We start from the raw sequence: 20,612 nt of genomic DNA, 5'->3' as shown, positions 1-20,612 counted from the left end.
AAGTAATGCGGTCAGTTGCAAATTCGAGCACTGCCAAAGGAACTTTTTTTTATTAATTTATTTGGTGTTGGAATAAGAGGGTTCAGGGTATCCCCTAGTCGGGAGCTCCCGACTAGAACCTCTTACTTGTTTTTAACTGGCCATGCACGCACCCTTACGCAAGTTAGTATATGAATACGAGCATTAATGCGCTTGTTTCAATTGGTTGCCTGCCTATCATTTGAAAATTTGCACAGATTTAAAGTTTTTTGGGATTTCTGAATTTCCAGCTCTACACACAAACATACAGATGCGTGTGATAGGCTTTTATTTAAATTTTTGTTTTTACAATTAAATTAAACAAAATATAGTAATATAAGTATAATTGATTGCTTCCCAGGCATTCTTGCTACCTAATCTTCCTCCGTTCTCCGATTTCTGCGCTCAACTCTCCTGAGTTCTCCATTGCTGCTGCTGCATAGGTGCTTGTTGCGTGCGGTCTCCAGCATGCTCGTGACCAGGTTGTCCACCGTGATAGGTCTGCCCATGCTTTCTTCTAGTTCCTCTCTGTTCGCTAAGAAACGTCCATTCTCGAAGATGATGTGGGCGGCGTCCTCTACGATTCCTCGGCCGCACCAAGAACACTCGTCTGTGTCGTCGTGACCGAAACGCTTCAGAAGCTTCTGAAGCATCCGTGGCCAGGTAGGACCTGCGTTTAATAGAAATAAGTATCACCATACTTGCGATTTATTCAGGTTTCCAAGTTTGGGATAAGCCTGTGCGTCCAGCGTTCTTTAGGTGAGCGATCCCATCGTGCTTGCCATCGCTCTGCCTCCTTGCTGCTGTGCGAACCGAGTTTGCTGTAGCTATAGAAAACTAACGCTTCGGGGACCAGTTCGCTTAGTGGGATCATCCCTGCGATCACTAGTACAGTGTGTGATTGGTATATGACTCTCTTGCTCGCTGAGCAAGTGAGTGAGTTTCGGACCCGATCAAAAACAAACTCGATGCGCGACCTTATCCACAGAAAATTAATGGTTACAATTTTTTGTTCTACCTGTTCCATCTATTTGTTGTATGGTAAATGGTTATTCTTAATCTGTGTGTTCTCTTCGAGAAGCTAATGTTCAATATGGTAACTCTTGCTAACTGCTAACTCGCGAAATCCACCCATTCTTGGATAACAAATTATCAAAAGTAAGCTTCATGCACAGATCTTTAAAAAAATAATTTGATGTATGTTTCGCACCTTTTGGAAATTCACTACTTTTTGTTTTCCGTTATATTTCGGTCGTCTTCAGGGCACTAGCACCAAGATCCAAAAATTAATTAACATTAACATAAATTGAATTTAAAAATTCAATAAACATTCACAAAAAAAAATTTTTACACGTCTGCGCTTTTTGATGAGGCTTTAATCTATTTGGCTATTCAATAAGTGTCTATATATGTGAGCATAATTTTCTGTGTCTTTTTTCGTTTGTTGCTTAGTGTGTTTATTATGTGTAGCGTTTCTAATGAAATTCTTCTGCTGTAGTGTTGTTCTAGAAGTAGTATTGCTGTTGCATCAAAGTTAGGTGTTTGGTGTCTCTTCACAGAGTAAGTCCTTAGTGATTTTTTTATACCCTAAGCCCATTGAAAATAAGGAACAAGTAAGAGGTTCTATTCGGGAGCTCCCGACTAGGGGATACCCTGAACCCTCTTCTTCCAACATCAAATGCATATATATGTTCTATTTTAGAAGCTATATGTCAAGTTTGGTGACTCTGGCTCTTATTATTTACCAAAATTGACCAAAAAACAGGATATCGATATTGATTTTTATCGATTGCTTGGAAACGGAGTAAGTTATCGATTATTGGAAACAAACTCGATCTGCGCGGGAACTAGGAGCATCTACATCTAAAATTTCAAGTCTCTAGCTCTTATAGGTTCAGAGATCCTTGCGTTCATACATACGGACGGATGGACGGACGGACAGACAGACGGACATGGCTAAAACGACTTGGCTATTTATGCTGATCACGAATATATATACTTTATGGGGTCGGAGCTGCTTCCCATTTTTAATGGGTTCAGGGTATAAAAATGGTATTATGTTTTTGTGCATAATGTATGTAACAGGCAGAAGGACGCATCTTCGACCCCATCTTCAGCGCAGATCGAGTTTGTTTTCGATAATCGACAACTTACTCCGTTTCCAAGCGATCGATTAAAATCGATATACACTTGTTGGTCGGCTGGTAGTTGGCACGAAGAGGAAGAGACAGTGTCAAATATCCTTTGCACCTGCCAAGCGCTATGCAAAACTAGATTAGACGCAATTGTTTTGGGATCTGTCAGATCTTTCTAAGCAACGACCCAAACACATTTTACACTTCATCTTTGGGTATAGCTGAATGCTTATCCTATCATTGTTTGGATTCTGAGATAGGGCCCGTCTACTGTGACATTACAATGGGCCAATGCTGGTCTAAGTGAGGCATGTTGCACTCGCCTACCACACTACCCTAAACCAAAGTATAGGCTCCGAAGTTTTATTAAAATGCGTTTCCCAAAGTAAGGGGCTAATAGAAAAAGCAGTTCTGTAGCGGCATAAGTTGCGCAGCTCGCGACGCGTATGAGTATGCTTTGGTATATACATATATTTATCAAAGAGAGATCAAATGACTATTTCGGCAATTTATAAAGGTATTTGTTATAATGCGCGGAAATAAAAAGCGCAGCCATTGCTGATTGTGTAGTATATGCGTGATTAGGTGTATGTATTGCTCAGATCAGCGCTTGGTCGAGGTTATCTCCTTGGCGTGAACTCCCAAAAATAATACTTTTATTTGTTTCAATTGTTTGAATTCCAAGGTGGTTAAATTTAAAAGCAAACAGATCGATCAGTTTACCTTCTTTTTTGGATCGCTCTCCGCGGTCCTAGTACTCCAACTATATTATTTTTAAGCTCAGACATTCTATTTATAACCTATCTTGGTTGGTAACACTGAACCAGCGAATCAATATCTTCTTCTCGTATGAGGCCTACAATACACAACTTGTAACATTTTTAAGCAAACTATAACTACATTTTTAAGATTTCTGACGATTTTAAATATTTTTTTACATGTTTTAAATGTCCTAAAACATTCGCACTAGCGATTGCCAAGGAGAATATGTAAGTCAGTAAGTGTGTCCGTTGTTATTTATTTTAAAGCAAATTGACGACGAATTAATTTTTTATTTTTCAGCTCGAGTATCTTTCACTCTTAGCTATCAATTTTAATTTTATCTTGGTCTTGCGAGCCCGTAAATTGCGCTGCCATCAACGCTGCGCAAGTAAACGAATTTATCACTTTGTAATTATTACGTTCAATCATTAGCGCTTTCATCATCAATTAGAGGGAAACCGTGGGATATCAGCGTTGACGAGCTAAATAAAAATCAATTGATTTCAATTAAATCGAGCATAAGCGGTAACAAAAAATGCAACAGTTGACGGAGATAGCGATTACGATATCAAATATCATGCAAAATCCGAAAAACAATGCATTGTATGGTTAGTGCTATTAATCTTCTAAAACCATGTCTCAATATCGATTTTATCGCTAATATGAAAATGAGAGGAAATATAGAAAAATAATCAAGAGTGCTAAAGTCAAACACCGGGACAAACAATCAATGATTGAACCGTTTTAATCCATTTTTAATGGCCTCGGGGTATAATTAAGAAATTGATTATATCAGTTAATGTTTCGCCCAAATACGCATTGAGTAGTTGATTTAAGTTGAAAATCTAGACCTAATAATGTTCGTCAACACATTCATGCTTCTCGTCACACACTATCTAAAAACTATATAGAAACAGCTCATTCCCTGCCATTGACCAAAACTAAACAAGTAAGAGGTTCTAGTCGGGAGCTTCCGACTAGGGAATACCCGGAACCCTCTTATTCCAACATCAAATAAATTTTAAAAAAAATTCCCTTGGCAGGGTTCGAACTCGCAACTGAACGTATTACTTGCTGTCAACTCTACTCAACAGCCACATCAGCAAAAAAAACAAGTAAGAGGTTCTAGTCGGGAGCTCCCGACTAGGGGATACCCTAAACCCTCTTATTCCAACACCAAATAAATTTAAAAAAAAAGTTCCCTTGGCAGGGCTCGAATTTGCAACTGGCCGCATTACTTACTGTCGACTCTACTCAACAGCCACACCAGCAAAAAAAAAAAAAATAATAATAATATGAACTCGCGACAGACCGCACCACTTGCTATGCCTCTTCTCAGCAGCCACACCAACAATTAAGTACTTATGATAAAAAAAAGGAACTTAAATAACATTACAAAAAAAAGATGCAATTACCATGCGATTAGAATGCGAAGCAGACGCGCATGAATGTGTGTGTGTACATGTATACAGAAATTCTTAAAGCTGCTGCCCCATTCAATTGCGCAGATGCATATAACTTTGGTTTTTTCTTAACCGATCTTTATGAAATTTTCTACAGTATATCTTATTGTACCATAGAATATTTGTGTATTCTGAAAAGGTCACGCATTTAAATTATGGCTTAAATTGGTTGGCAATAAAAGTTGGGTTATTAACTTGATTTATAGCGTGGTGGTAGCGGGGAGGTGGCGATAAGTATAAAATGAGAGATACTTGACATTTATATAATATTCTACAAGCAACATATCATGTTTGGTGACTCTAGCTCTTATTATTTACCCAATTCGCTCAACAAACAGAATGTCGATATCGATTTTTATCGACTGCTTGGAAACGAAGTAAGTTATCGATTATCGGAAACAAACTCGATCTGCGCAGGCACTAGGAGCACCTACATCTACAATTTCAAGTCTCTAGCTCTTATAGGTTCTGAGATCCTTGCGTTCATACATACATACGGACGGACGGACGGACAGACAGACGGACATGGCTAGATTGACTCGGCTATTGATGCTGTTCAAGAATATTTATACTTTATGGGGTCGGAGATGCTTCCTTCTGCCTGTTACATACATTTGGATTTTGCACAAATACAATATACCCTTATACCCATTTTTAATGTGTTCAGGGTATAATAAGAAAATAAATTGTTCCCTCTTAAGTTTGAACTCGTTTCATCAACCGAACGAACTGCTTGCCATCCTCTATAAGGCAAGGTAAGGTATACCTTACCAATAAGTCAGACGAATATTTGGAATTTAAGGGAATAAAAGGTTATTCAAATAGATAGATATCTAAGATATAATACAGATTTTATACGTTCTGATATCGGCGCTTTCATAACATACGTGCGGACGAATATGGCTAAGCCGACTCGGTTATTGATGCTGCGAAATAATATATATACTTAATGGTTAAACATTCTTCTGATTACGTGTTACATAAATATGAATTAATTTATTATACACTCTTTAAATATTTTTAGTAGGTTAATATTAGCCAATGTTTAATTTATAAGAGAAGGTCTTCTATTATAGTATCAAATGGATCTTAAGCAAAGAACTGAAAGGAAATTATTGAGCATTTGCTTCGGGAGCACTTTTCATGAGATCAGACGTAAAGAGGTCCTTGTACCCTCGAAGAGATCTGGCATAAGTTTATCGGGCTTAATCTTTGATCCCGAAAAGGTCTGGTAGGTCTTTGGACAATTTACTCCTTCGAAAAACACTAATTGCGACTGTTTTGTTATATCATGTCTTAATGCTACGCAAATACATAGATATATCCACGCTAGACATAACCATAGTCCGCATTAGGGTGGTCAAACATTGCCAACAGAGGAAGTTATGTCTTATTTCCTGTGGTCCTTATTAATAGATGCATTTTCGAAGAACTATCAAATTGCATATGGATGCTAACGAGAATGCAAGTGATCTGGATCTGGAAAACACCATTACCGAGTGCAGTGGGCACTTGAATAGGTCTTAATATAAATCCCCAGAGGGCGATATTGGTCCGGTTTTAAAACGTTACAAGGTTGACATAGGAGCACTTGACATTGGCCACCACATGTCGTAGATTCTTTAGAAAGACCTAGGGTATTGACAGTAGAGCCATCAGATAGTTTATACAACATGACGGTCGTAACTAATGTAATATACACCGCCCTCGTATGTAGTGTAGCACACTGGAACGATAAATGTACTTATTATTAAAAGGAAAAATATTGTCTGCTCTTTTTGAAAAAAATACATTGTATAGCGAAGGGGGAAGATAATTTAATCAGGTGTAATTCTTCCAAAGTATATTTGATTTTTTTAAGGCCTCTATTGCTTATTGATCAAGCTTAATCTACATATTATTATTAATGCTCAAGTAACTCAAGTAACTAACCATTCTAGTGCGGATACTGAGATCTATGTCTGGTCTGATCTCGGCAGCGGCTTGGGTGCTGTTGGGAGAAATAGAGAAAAGCTTGTTTTGCTTGTGACTGACCTTAGTAGTTGGGATTTTGTCAAGGAATAAAGAAAAAGTCTTTGCGTTTGGATCATGGGGGATATGGCCAAGGTGTATTAGTAATTGATTGCTAACCATAATTCATATTATTCTATCGAGGGATGTTGATTTGTTGCTGTATCTTAAGATTTCTTTGAGGAAGCATGGCTGGTTAATATTAAACTAAATTATTGGTAAATTGTAAATTACGAGGTTTTACCGAGCGTCTTATGTTTGTATTTGTAAAATTAACTTGTTGAGCTTTATTTATAGCGATATTCATGTGGTATGTGTTGTTTTTAGTATTAAATATAAATGTAGTGCTGTAGTTAGGGCCACTGGCCCGTTCATGCGGAGCAAACGATAAAGTTCACTTGTTAGTCCTCGTACGAAGCTATCTAATGCCTTATCTTTATTATTTGAAAATCAGTGGCTAATTTTTGTTGCCACTGGAGAGTCCCTTGGGATTGGAGGAGTTTTATCTTACTATACTGTTAATACGGTGTTTTGTTTTGTTACTTTTTAATGTCGAGTTATTATAATTGTCTGCAGAACTTTTTGCACTTTACTTATTACTTTCTCATACTTTGGTTTCTTACAGCTGGACCAAATTAAATTCTTTTAATAAATTTATTTATTAAATTAAATTTTTTTGTACTCGGTGTTTATTTGTAATCTGTCTTAGGACAATAAACAAATTGATTAGAAAATAATATAACTTAACAAGATTGTTTGAGCTCCTCCAATGAGTTCAAAAAAAATATATCACATTATATTTTGTTTATTCAGATTAATTAATGACGATATGTGAAAGATACAGCACGTGTAAGCTTTTTAAGCGTCGTGCGTCCTTATCGCAGTCTAAGATATCCAATGCAAAGCTAATTTTGTGATTGTGTTATCTATTTATATAGCTCACAGCACATCTACTTATTTCTCTTCTAACAAAGGGCATGTTTAGGTTTTTGTGTATATCATATTTGCTCAAATACTGAGAAGCATCTGTAATGGTTCTTATGGTCATAGACTGGTGCCTTTAAAGGATTTCTTGTTTTTTTTTTTTGACATATCAACAATTTAGTTAAAACTTAAGTACTATTCTGGCCCTAGCAAGCTATGAGTTAGCGTAAGAAGCGTCGACAGCAGCGTAGACGGATATGTTGGGTATGAGCACCAGTTCCTGATTTCCTAAAAATAATGTTTTAGTAACGTTTAGCCTGTGTAGGAAATGTTAAAGACGCAAAGTTATCATAATGAATGTCGTTGCTACTTTATTTCTTATTGGACTTTTTATCGTAACTTATAGCCCAATTCCACTGTCAACATTCCTTAAATTTTTTGCGCATGTAACATTTTTTGCTAATGTGAAATATGAGGCATGTACGCTTTCTCATAGGAACTCCATTAACCACATTTACAACAAATGTGTGTTCGCCACGAACAATACGTGTTGTTTTCAACGAATTTCATATAGAGGTTATGAAAAATTCAAAAGTATCATTACCATAAGCAGCTACTACTACGAAGGCAAGCGGTAATTGTAAATTATAAACTGAAATTTTACTAAACCCCCATTTTTTTTTTTTTAACATTTAAAAACAGCTAAATCCTGCAAAGAATTTATTAAATAGAATCCCTACTTGACGGCCGTATTATTTGTTTTTTGGAAGTAAAACCTGCTATTCATATGTTACCGACCGAGATAAGTGCTTCTCTCCAGCACACCATGTGTATAATAAAACCATTAACCATACAACATATAGGACTGGACAGCTAGTACAAACGCATGTGGGCATGCATTTTTTTTATGATTTGTGTGATACAACGGCATCGCTATTTTTTATTTCGCTGTCACTACAGGAAACTACTTTAGCCTACTCCCAGTGATCTCAATTCTCTCTCAATATGTCTAGGGACTTAAAGATATTCAATTTTTCTCAAATTTCGGACGCACTTCTTTCCTTTAAAAGGGACGAGTAATAAAAAAAAATGAAAAGGTGTGCTACGTCGTTGCGAAATTCTTGCATCTTAGCTCGTTATTGTTGGTAAGGGTACCTAAACGATGGCATGTGTGCATTTAAAATTTGTTGGACTTGCCTGGCCCGCACACTTGCACAGTTTTGTATATGCATAGCAGCATTTATGTCCGATGCAAATTTGACAAAATTTGAAGTTTTTTGACTTTCTGAATTTCGACCTCTATACACATACGAAAATGTGGGTGAATGAGCCAATCATGGGCGCATAAGAAAAGTTTTTGAAACACTAACCATACGACCATTTTAGTGTGCCCAGACAGAGTAAGACTGCTGAGAGTGGCAGCCGAACGCCGGCCTCAAAAGCCGCTCAGCGCACAACGATTTATATATTTATTTGCTGTTTACTGTAGGGACCTATTTTGCTTAAAATACAAAAATATCTAAGTCGTATTTCTGCAAGGGTAATTCATCGTCGGCTTTTAAGAATTTTCAGAAAAGAACAAAAATCGACAATGTTAAATTTTTGCGACTTGCTGCTTGTGCACACGCACACTCTTTGAAGTAAGCAGTTGTGTGATATTATAAGGGTTTGGTCTGATCATGTGCAAAATTGCTATTTCCCATGCTTGTTGAAAGGGTAAGGGTACCTCAAAGTTGGCATGTTCGCATGATAACTTTTTGGGCCGGCCAACCACGCACACTTACACACTTTTCTATATGGATTGAAGCATTTATGCGTTTGTGTGCATGCTGGTTGCCTGCCTGCCTGACCGATGCAAATTTGTCAAAATTTGAAGTTTTTGGCATTTCTGACTTTCGAGCTCTACACACAAACACATATACACACACAAATGAGTGCGAATGAGCTGATCAAGGGTTTGCCGTGAGGCAGAGATATTTTTATCAATGGGTGCGTAAATTTGGGCGACTGGCACGGTCTTTGTTTTTTTTTTTTTTTTTGGCATGCCTGCGGTGGGCTTGAATGAAACAGGTGGATCGCATTTGTCGCTCGTTTGGACTTTGATATGGAAAAATGTAAGTAATCTTTTTATGAATACATTGACATTATTATTATTTTAATTTAAAGGGTTTTATGACAGACAATTAACGATCAGAATGCCTAGCATGCGTCTGGACCCACACCATTTTCAGTGCCTGTTCGCATATTTGTACCTTTTTCGGCCGCAAGCCCACCGCACACATATGTTTTGACCTGTAAGGATTTAAAAATGGCGTCATCAGCCGCGACGTTGTGCGCTGAGCGAGATGCGGCTTCATACTGAACGTTCGGCTTTTGATGCCGGCGTTCGACTGCCACTCTCAGCAGTCTTACTCTGGCTGGGCACAGGTACCCTTCGGGTAGCCTCGTTTCGATTTTTTTTGTTTCAATAAAAAGGGCCATTTGGTATGTCTATACATTGTATGGTTAGTGCTCATAGGTATAAATCAAGCAAATAAACCAATTTACACTGCCACCCAATTTAATTCACAATTAAAATGTTATTGTCTTTTTGAGAATATACAAATATTGTATAGTACAATAAGATAAACAAATAATAATCTAGTGTTTAAAATTTCATCAAGATCGGTTAGGAAACACAACAGTTTTTTATATAAAAAGTGTTTTGGCAGGCCTCGTGCTTGCGGCAACCAGCTCGAATTGCAAGAATTTCTGTATAGATGTACACACACATTCATGCGCGTCTTCTTTAAATTCTATCAACAGAATTGTAATTGCTATTGTATTGTTTTTTTTTTTCTAGTTAAGCAAACGAGCGCGTATCACGAGCTTAATTTAGTGTTGGTAAAAGAGAGCACAGGGTGTCGCCTAATCGCGGACTTCCAACTAGGAGGCTCTAGTTAGTATTAGTAATTTTATTAAATATTTCATTATTAATATTTAGATCTTTAATATTTTAATTTTCCATAGGGGAACGTTCAACGTGAGAATCGAATGGGTCGTATCTGAAATATGCCAAGGCTGATGACACAGCATTTGTAGCTTCGTCAACGGATCATGCCGAAGCCTCCGTCATCTTGCAATTTCAGGTGTCAAGACTCGAAATCTGTCATTTAGTTCACTCGTGCAGCTATTCAGTCGGTCATGAACGATGAATTCTGCTCAGCTATTCAGTCGGTCACGAACTATTCGCTTAGTTCAGTTATGCAGTCAAATCAAAATTGAAATTAAAATCCCGCTATTTTTTATGTTTATTAAGATCTGAACATCTCAAAAGAATGTATCGTTCAGGAACGGCTGAACTGCCGACTGAACGAGTATCAATAATGTATCGTTCATGACCGACTGAACGAGTACAGAATACATCGTTCATGACCGACTGAATAGCTGAACGAGTGAACTAAATGACCGATTTAGTTCACTTATCACTGAATAAGTTCAGTTGTTCATTTTAATGACCCGTTCAATCGAACTTGGTCTGAACTAAACGACACAACTCTACCAAACAATATTTTACTCTCTGTACGAAATTAGTGAAAATACCACAGCTCAAGACTTTACCACTGAAATGAGCTTTTCCACTATTTGTTTTGGTTTCTATTATAAACGACGAAGAAAAAATATGCAAATTTATCGAATTTTCCTTAGTTTTAAAAGTCCAAATAATGAAGGTATAAATACTTACTTACTAAAAATATTTATTAAAAAAATCTATTATTTTCTGGTCTTAGCCGGTCCAAGTTTTTTGTTTAAATTGTAGACCTCAATTTTGCACTCATGTTCTTCCCGTCAAAAATTAAATCTATCTGTTACATTTAACATATGTATGTATATTTAAAAATAAGTTTATAGTTAATCGAAAAAGTAACAAAAGTTTGACAATTTGAGGCAAATTTCAAAACGATTAAGTTATTATGTAGGGCTTTGAAAAAAATTAAAGCAAATCGAGTAAAACTTAACACTACTCCAAAAAAATCTTTGACTCGTATTTTCCATAGAGGAAGCTTGGATTCTGCGGAAAGTTTACCAAATCACAAATGATTTTTCATAAAGATCTTTGGAAATTGATTTGAATCCCACCTATCGAATCTTTGACCCCCATTTATACCAAGGGGAATTCGATTTTCCAAAGAGTGTGAAACACTCCTCAAATGAATTTAAAAAATTATATCTCTCAGAAAGCGTTTGAAGCCGACCGGATCGAAAGTAAAAAGTTTCATGTAATTTGTTTTCGCGATTTCTCCACACTTGCGAGTGAAATTTCCCAAAATCTCGCCTTAGCGCACCTCCATGACATGAGACGAGTTAGATATGAGTTACTGAGCTTGAATGTTTACAATTTGTTTATCCACAGATTTAAATAAGCGCCAGATTATCTGACACGTATTATATAAGCTATCACCTGCCAGTCCGACTAGACTACCGTCCCATCTTGCAACGCGTGTCCGCTAATGAACCCCACAAAGCGCGTTCTGCTTATAACGCCACCGTGGTTTTTGGCTTTATAATGTCTTCAGCGAATACTGTAAAATCAGTTCATAAGAATGAACAGACCGATACAGACGGGTCTTGAAATAAAAATATATAACAATCGGTTTCGTTTAACTGACGCCCAATAGGTAAAAAATCTGAAAATACCAGCATCGTCGGTGTTTGGGCTACAGCCTATCAGCAAGAGCAATCGCGCCAGCCTAAGAGCGGATATTATAAGAGAGCGCATGAAAAGAGCGATTAACGAAAATGCACCTGCGCTTAGATCAGCCGCATTTGAGTACTGTCTTATCACTCAATAGATCACGCGCTTTCACGGTTGAGTTGAGTTGAATTTAGTGGCTCTCTCAAGCGCTCGAGCATTCAGTCCTGTTACTTTAAGTTATCTTATTGTCTTGTATTTCGTAATTCTATTCAGCTTTGAATTTGCACACAGTCTGTGAGCGTTAGTCCAAGTCAACGGACGTATGCGCTGTGTAGGACAAATGAATAATTATAGTTTTTTAGGTTAAGTTCAATAAAGGTTGAAGTTTAAAATGAACAACCCCGCTCGTGAACTGGGATTCGTTTGCTTACCTCATCATTCCCACCAATCGTGCAAAACCCTCAAAGCCACCTCGTTAGGTAACCACGCCGCACCTGGCGCAGCCGATATCAAACATATTTTTGGTGCCTCCTGTGAGGTTTGATTCTTGCCGATTGGACTGAAGATTTTGGGATTGAACATTGGATCGTGATTGCTGAAGACAGTACGACTTAATTGAAAAGGTGAGTGCAATTTGACACTAACGTGTAAGGTTAGGTATTCATAATGTCTGAAAATCTTATGTATTTAACGTTTGAATAAACTGCACTGTTAACCTCGTTGGAGAAATCACTGAAAAAATACAAGGCTGATGAATCGGTACATACGGAAACCCAGCTCGAAGCCCGGTTCGAATCGCTGGTAGAAATTAACGCAGAATTTAAATGCAACCATCAGCAGCTTGTACGAGTGCAAGACAACGAGGAGATTAGAATAAGGTATTTTGATACGGCAATCAGGGATGTGTTTGAAGAGACCTACATCGTGGGAGTAGCTGAGTTACGTAATGAGTTGTATGAGCACAAGAAACACAGACATCAGACATCTACCGCATTCAATGACACGTGTTTGCATCAGACTATGAATGAACATTGTATAGCCCCTATGGAGAAAATGAAGTTGCACACGATTAGGCTGCCAACTTTCAGTGGTAAATTCATAGATTGGCCGGCATTCAAGGAGGTGTTCCTATAGCGTGTACATCACTGTCGGAGTCTTACTGACTTACATCGCTTCCATTATTTAAAGGATTCGCTATCAGAGGAAGCTGCTAAAGATACTTGACTTTGATAGAATCGAATAACCCAGTAGCATGGAAAATGCTGGTGAATTTATATGACAATAACCGAGTATTGTTTTCACATTATGTTTATTTGATCATCAGTTAGCAGTTCAATATGGAGACGCCGAGTGTCTCAGGCGGTTTGTGCAGACCTGTCGCTCATGTGTGAATTCGTTGGAGAAAGCTGGAGTTGATAAAAAGCAGCAATCTCAACTTTTGGTATATTATATGATGAAAAACCTGCCTAAGCAATTTAAAGTAGATTGGGAACGCTCATTAGCGTCGTCGCCAGATCTACTACATTTGAAGCGCTTTGTGTTTACCTCGAGTCTCAATATCGAACGATGATTACGGCATCGTCGGGAAGTTGCAAGGAAACGCAGCTAATATAGAAAGCCGCAGGAATAAAAAGCAAGGCGTATATGGCCTATGTGCAAGCCAAATAGACGTAAAAGCATTTATTACTCGACAAGCGGATATATGCATTGTCTGTGGCAAGGAGGATCACCCCATTGGAATTTGTAATGTATTCAAGGAAATGTGTGCGTCGGATCGTAAGGCAATTGTATTGAAACATCGGTTATGTTTTAAGTGTCTTAGTCTGAATCATCCCGCAGCTGCATGTGGCAGCTCGCGAAATTGTGCAAGGTGCTCTGAGCGGCACCATACTTTAATTCACCTGAATGGAACGCGTGGTCAAATGGATGAGTCTAGAAACAACGCCTCACAGAAAACGGATACAAGTGCACAGTAAGTATCTACAAATTTAATCAACGGAAAGGATGACGTCCTACATTTTACAAGACAGGAGGTCTTGCTACCAACAGCAATGGTGCTTATCGAGTCCAAAGATGGGTACCCTTTAAAGTTTTGAGTTTTCTTTGATCATGGTTCCCAAGCGTCGTTTATTTCGGAGCATGCAGCCCAACAACTGCGACTTACAAGGAAACGGGTACATATAAAAATCAATGGTTCAGCGAATGAAAGAATTACCGAAGCGTCTACAGGAATTGAGTTAAAAATTGGATAGCTATATGATCCACAGGTAAAGCATAAGATATTTGCGTATGTCCTACCCAAGGTGAGTCAAAGAATGCCTGAGAGAAGAATATCTACCACTAAGTGGCCACATCTAAAGGATTTCTGTTTAGCCGATCCAAAATATTTTATTCCGCAAGGTGTCGATATTTTGCTCGGGAGCGATATTTATAATGAGCTAATGCTAGGTGAAGCATACCGAGCACCAACAGGCTCACCTCTAGCACAAAATACGCATTTGGGCTATATCGTGTCTGGAAAGATCATCGAACGTGCGTCGTTGGTATCCTCGCACACAGTGAAGATACACACTCATGATGTCAATGCGGAGCTCGACAATGTTTTACGTAAGTTTTTTGAACTAGAGCAATTCGACAATAAATCTCCAGGTCTCTCACCGGAGGAGAGGTGGTGCGAGGACTTTTTTGTCAATACTCATCGTCGCTTATCTTCGGGAAAATATGTTGTGCGTTTACCTTTTTTGTCCCATCTGGATCAAACTATGGTGATTGGTTCCTCATATCGAACCGCACTGAAACGACCAGATTATCTGCGCGCCTGCGTGCAGACCCCAGGTTCAAAGGAGCATACTGTCACACCATTAATGAGTATCTGGAGCTGGGCCAAATGGAACGGGTTACGCCTAAGATTTATAACATCATGCAATCAAGGAGGAGTTCAACATTGTTATCTACCGCAGTTATAAAGGAAACATCAACTACGAAGGTTGTGTTCGATGGCTCGAGTAAGACAAGCAATGGGAAGTCATTGAATGATATCTTAGCAATTGAGCCAAAGTTACACTTGCAGCTGCCTGGAGTTATTCTCAATTGGCGTGGTCTAAAATTCGTGTTTACGGCTGATGTAGAAAAAATGTACAGGTGCATTAATATTCCAAGGGAAGATACCCAGTATCAGCGCATATTATGGAAACCCGATAAGAACGATGACATCGAAGAGTATGCATGCTTAACAGTTATGTTTGGAACTAGTTCAGCACCCTATTTAGCTCTACGAGTCATGTAACAGTCAGCTGCGGACGAAAAGGAGACAGGAGACTGCAGAGGCGGCAGCTATCCAGAGTCAAGTCGTTGGTATGTTACGCAGTGGCACATTTGAGTTGAGAAAGTGGGCAAGTAATTGCCCAAAATTGTAAGAAAAGATACTATCGAATTTCGAGAAACGAAGGGATTGTTGCACTTTGATGGCGAGGACACAATTCGTACGCTGGGTATACATTGGAGCCCCATGGAGGATGAATTTCGATTTCATTTAAATTTTGATCCATCAGTAGGCTTACCGACGAAGAGGTCAATACTGTCAACAGTTGCGAGGTTATTCAATCCTATGGGATGGCTGAGTCCGATTGTTGTAACCGGGAAAATACTAATGCAGCGTCTATGGAAAGATAAGATTGGCTGGGATGACGTAGTGCCATCAGCCGTCAGAAGGGAATGGGAAAAGTTTTTAACGGACTTGCCCAATATTTCAAACAAACGCATACCACGATATATAACATATAACATATAACATATACCGCAGCAGCAGAACTACATATCTTTTGTGATGCATCAACTCAAGCCTACGGAGCGGTTGCATATTTACGTGTTCCAACCGAGGATCACGCATTTCATTCGGAATTGCTGCTGTCAAAATGTAAGGTCTCGCCCGATAAGCCACAACTAACCATACCCAGAGCCGAGTTGTATGATGCTCTTGAAGCTGCAAAAATGTATGTATGTATGAGTATACTATATACTTCTGCAGTACTATTTTTTGATCCGACTCAATGATAGCCATCAGTTGGATCCGTGGAGGAGGTGCAAACTGGAAGATATTTGTTTCAAATCGCATAAACAAAATTTTGGATATCTCGAATGGAAGACAATGGAGACATGTTCCCTCGATTGATAATCCTGCCGACCATCTGAGTCGGGGAATTGGCGTATCTAAGTTGACGGCATGTGATATGTGGTGGCATGGACCGCAGTGGTTACAAGGTCCGGAAGAAGGATGGCCTTGCAATATCATTGATCAACAGTCACTCTCACATGTGTGTATTGAGACAAGAAGCTTGACTTGTCACAAGATATCATTGGAAGAGATGCCTAGCTCGATGTTCATAAGTCAATATTCATCGTATACCCGACTTCTTCGAGTTATGGCATGTTAAACGTTTTATTCGAAACTGTCGCATCATAGAGTCTGAGCGCAAGCGAAGTGAGTTATCAACAGATAAACTAATGGAAAGCCTCAAACAAGTAATAAGATTGGTGCAAGAGGACTGTTTTGAAAACGAATGGAAGGCACTCTCTTCTAGCAAGCCGGTCCCAAGAGATTGCAGTTTATTACCTCTCAACCCATATTTTGATTTGGGGGAGCGCGTATTACGGCTCGGAGGAAGATTATGCGATGCCTTGTTGCCAGTGAATGAAAAACATCCATATATATTGCCCTATAAACATAATTTCACGAGTCCTGTCGTTATAGTCATGCTTGCACCTTGCATAGAGGCTCATCGCTCACATTCAATTATATAAGAAAGAAATTTTTGATCACCAATGGGCGTAACGCAGTTCGTTTTGGTATACATAAATGTATTAAATGTTTTAAAATGAAGCCTAAGTTTGCAAGTCAACAAATGGGAAATTTGCCAGCGGTACGTGTGCGGCCCTCAAGAGCTATCTCATCTCCCGGAGTTGACTATGCTGGACCTATTAATATTTCGCCATCCAAGGGAAGAGGACGTGTAGCACAAAACGGATACGTTGCCGTGTTTATATGTTTGGTGACCAAGGCTATACATTTAGAGCCAATTGGAGATTTCACGTCAGATGCGTTTTTAGGAGCCTTACATCGATTCATAGGCAGACGTGGTCTATGTACAGATATTTACAGTGGCTGTGGTACAAATTTTGTTGGAGCCAACAAAAAACTACAAGCTGATAGGGAGACATACTACTCATAAATTTCAAGATTAATCGCGCCAAAATTCCTGAATAAGGGAATCACTTGGCATTCCAACCGTCCATTAGCTCCACACTTTGGTGGATTATGGGAAGCCGGAGTTAAGTCCATGAAGTATCATCTCAAGAGAACCATTGGAGAGCGAGTGTTAACCTTTGAGGAAATGGCGACAGTATTCGCACAAATTGATTCTTGTCTTAATTCAAGACTTCTATGTCCTATTTCGAATGATCCTGAGGATTTGATGGTGTTAACCCCCGGTCACTTTCTTACTGGTGATGCGCTCTTGTCGCCTCCTACAACTGAAGTACCTTAACTGAGTTTAGTGCATCGGTGGAGAAACTGTCAGTACTATTCACAACAATTTTGGAAAAGGTGAAACTCTGAATACTTGACACGGTTGCAGAGAAGACCAAAATGGCTGCAGATAAAGAGAAATTAGATGTTGGATGCATGGTGTTAACTAAGGATGAACGATTCCCTTCGCATCGGTGGCCTTTGGGTCGGATTACAAGCACTCATGCTGGTGCAGATGGATTAGTTAGAGTTGTGACTTTAAAAACAAGCACTGGTGTCATTAAACGGCCAGTAACAAAGCTCTGTCCATTACCCATACAAGAGAATTGGCTTGATAATGACACCTAACCTTTACGTAAATGTCAAATTGCACTCTTCATTAAAGGGGGGAGAATGTTTGGGCTTCAGCCTATCAGCAAGAGCAATCGCGCCAGCCTAAGAGCGAATATTATAAGAGAGCGCATGAAAAGAGCGATTAACGAAAATGCACCTGCGCTTAGATCAGCCGCATTTGAGTACTGTCTTATCACTCGATAGATCACGCGCTATCACGGTTGAGTTGAGTTGAATTTAGTGGCTCTCTCAAGCGCTCGAGCATTCAGTCCTGTTACTTTAAGTTATCTTATTGTCTTGTATTTCGTAATTCTATTGGGCTTTGAATTTGCACACAGTCTGTGAGCGTTAGTCCAAGTCAACGGACGTATGCTCTGTGTAGGACAAATGAATAATTATAGTTTTTTAGGTTAAGTTCAATAAAGGTTGAAGTTTAAAATGAACAACCCCGCTCGTGAACTGGGACTCGTTTGCTAGCCTCTGCAAAACCCTCAAAGCCTCGGTTGGTAACCACGCCGAAGGCCGCATCATATCTACGGGCTGTTTATGGCTCCGCACTTGGCGCAGCCGATATCCAACAGTCGGCTTGCGCCGCGAGTATTCGAAAAATGGTGTAATATAAAATTCAAATGAAACCGCTACCTTAAACAAAGAAACGAAAACAACAACAACGCCCAACTCAAAATGGACAAGGCACCAGCCGGATCGGCACCCCACCACCGCATCACCAAACGGTTTCTAAATATCAAACTAACAATTAAGAGCAGTTTATTGAAGTTTATTTAACCAGTTAGAAGAAATCTTTAAAAAAAAAAGTGAAAGAAGAGAATTGAATTCTAAATATATATAAACATTTTTAAAATAAAACAAGTAAGAGGTACTAGTCGGGAGCTCCCGACTAGGGGATACCCTGAACCCTCTTCTTCCAACATCAAATGAATATATATATTCTATTTTATAGCTTTATGTCAAGTTTGGTGACTCTAGCTCTTATTATTTACCAAAATTGCCCAAAAAACAGGATGTCGATATCGATTTTTATTGATTGTTTGGAAACGGAGTAAGTTATCGATTATCGGAAACAAACTCGACCTGCGCAGGCACTAGGAGCACCTACATCTACCTACATGGCTATATCGACTCGGCTATTGATGCTGATCAAGAATATATATACTTTATGGGGTCGGAGATGCGTCCTTCTGTCTGTTACATAAATTTGAATTTTGCACAAATACAATATACCCTTATATCCATTTTTAATGGGTTCAGGGTATAAAAATAGAAAACGAGAAAATCTCATATCGAAAACTATAAAACAGTTACTTTAATTATCCGCTATCCCTTAAGCTTCTGAGAGAATCATAACATCTATTATTTCACCATCACAACATGGGTTCGTGTAGCGTCGATATACAACTACTAACCTTCTTAAGTTTACTTCAGTAGTAATTACTGTTTAAAAAAAAAAATGCAGTCTGACGTCATCTAGAATGATATTAAAGCTTTAGACTCAGTTTATCAATTCTAACTACTTCAAAAATTATGCCTTCTCGGCTTCCTAGTCAATCTTTTGAACTGGAGGTCAAAATATTTCAGTGTGAGATGCGTTTGTAAATGTATTTAGGTGATTTCTGCTGTCCACTAAGGTAGTCACCTTGGCCCACTACTCTTTACTCTATTAATCAGTGACCTTTCCTCTATACTATCTTACTCTCGAGTGCTAATGTTCGCTGAATATGTAAAAATGTGCTTGCACACCATATAAAGATATGGCATCTTGTAATCTTTTACAAGTTGACATTGAGGCCTCTCAGTCTTGATGTCAACTTTACTTTTTAGGATTAAAAACCTAAAAGCCAAAAGTAATAGAATACTAAAAGGTTGAAATCATTGAGGGTAAAAGATGTGAGGAGCTCCAAGATATGGTGAAGTCCTTTCCTGAGATTGTCAGCAAGCAGGGGTATTACTTTAGTGGCGAGAAGTAGCCATATAGCGTACAATTTTTTAAAAATCAACGATGCAGACAAGCCCACATCCATGAAAGCATTCTTTGATAACATGATTAAGCTAAGATTAAATTTCTTTGCAAGCCCCGAGTTCCTTCCCTATAACATTAACACCGTGGCTACCCTATGAACTTATGGAGAGCCAGAAAGCCCAAAGCTATACCAGTATCCAATGGGCGTAGCCACAAGAAAATAAGAATGGTTATAGGCCTTTCGAAACTTAACCATAAACCATGTCAAACATGAGTAAAGCTCAATTTTTTACGTGAAATTCTGGTTTTATCAAATTAAACTCGCGGAGAGAGATAGGAAAATAACTGCTTTCTCAGTGAACAATAATTCTCGAAAACATTGACTGTAGAAAAATCCGAAATTTTCCAAAAAAGCGTGGAGTACTTTGGATTTCTTGTTACCAAAGGAGGTATAAAAACTTCTCCTGCCTACAGACAATACAAACTATAAGCCACACTCAACCTTAGTCGTCCTCAGATCATTTTTGGAGTTCCCGCTATAACTAAGCCTCCTACAGAAACGAATTTCGCTACAAATGAGCGGAGAATTATGCGTACGAAGTCAGAGAACATATTAACAGAGAACATACTAACGTTTGCGGTATTTGATCCAAACCCAAATGTATAATTAATACGCTGGAAAGTAGTTATTGACGAGAACAATACCAAATTGATTTACAAACAAGGTAAGGAAGATGTTGTAGGCGATACAAAACATAATTTTTCTTAGATTTTATAAGGGCAATGCTAA

The 20,612-nt window shown here is 38.6% G+C and overlaps 2 protein-coding genes across 2 annotated transcripts in view; both read right to left on the bottom strand.

The window, feature by feature from the left end:
* LOC115765114 (b(0,+)-type amino acid transporter 1) overlaps positions 1–20,612 on the bottom strand; it is a 94,095-nt gene that overhangs the window by 50,717 nt on the left and 22,766 nt on the right. The window lies entirely within an intron of this gene.
* The window catches only part of LOC115765115, a 42,518-nt gene continuing 22,263 nt past the window's right edge, over positions 358–20,612 (bottom strand). Inside the window, exon 2 of the mRNA XM_030708509.1 lies at positions 358–688. Within this exon, the coding sequence (XP_030564369.1) occupies positions 393–688 (296 nt within the window). The 3' untranslated portion in view covers positions 358–392. The remainder of the gene's footprint in view (positions 689–20,612) is intronic.

This window comes from Drosophila novamexicana, unplaced genomic scaffold (assembly GCF_003285875.2).
Source record: "Drosophila novamexicana strain 15010-1031.04,08,12 unplaced genomic scaffold, DnovRS2.1 tig00000932-arrow-arrow-pilon, whole genome shotgun sequence".
NCBI lineage: Eukaryota > Metazoa > Arthropoda > Insecta > Diptera > Drosophilidae > Drosophila > Drosophila novamexicana.
The sequence above is the reverse complement of the archived record's forward strand: the minus strand, read 5'-3'. Positions and strand labels throughout refer to the sequence as shown.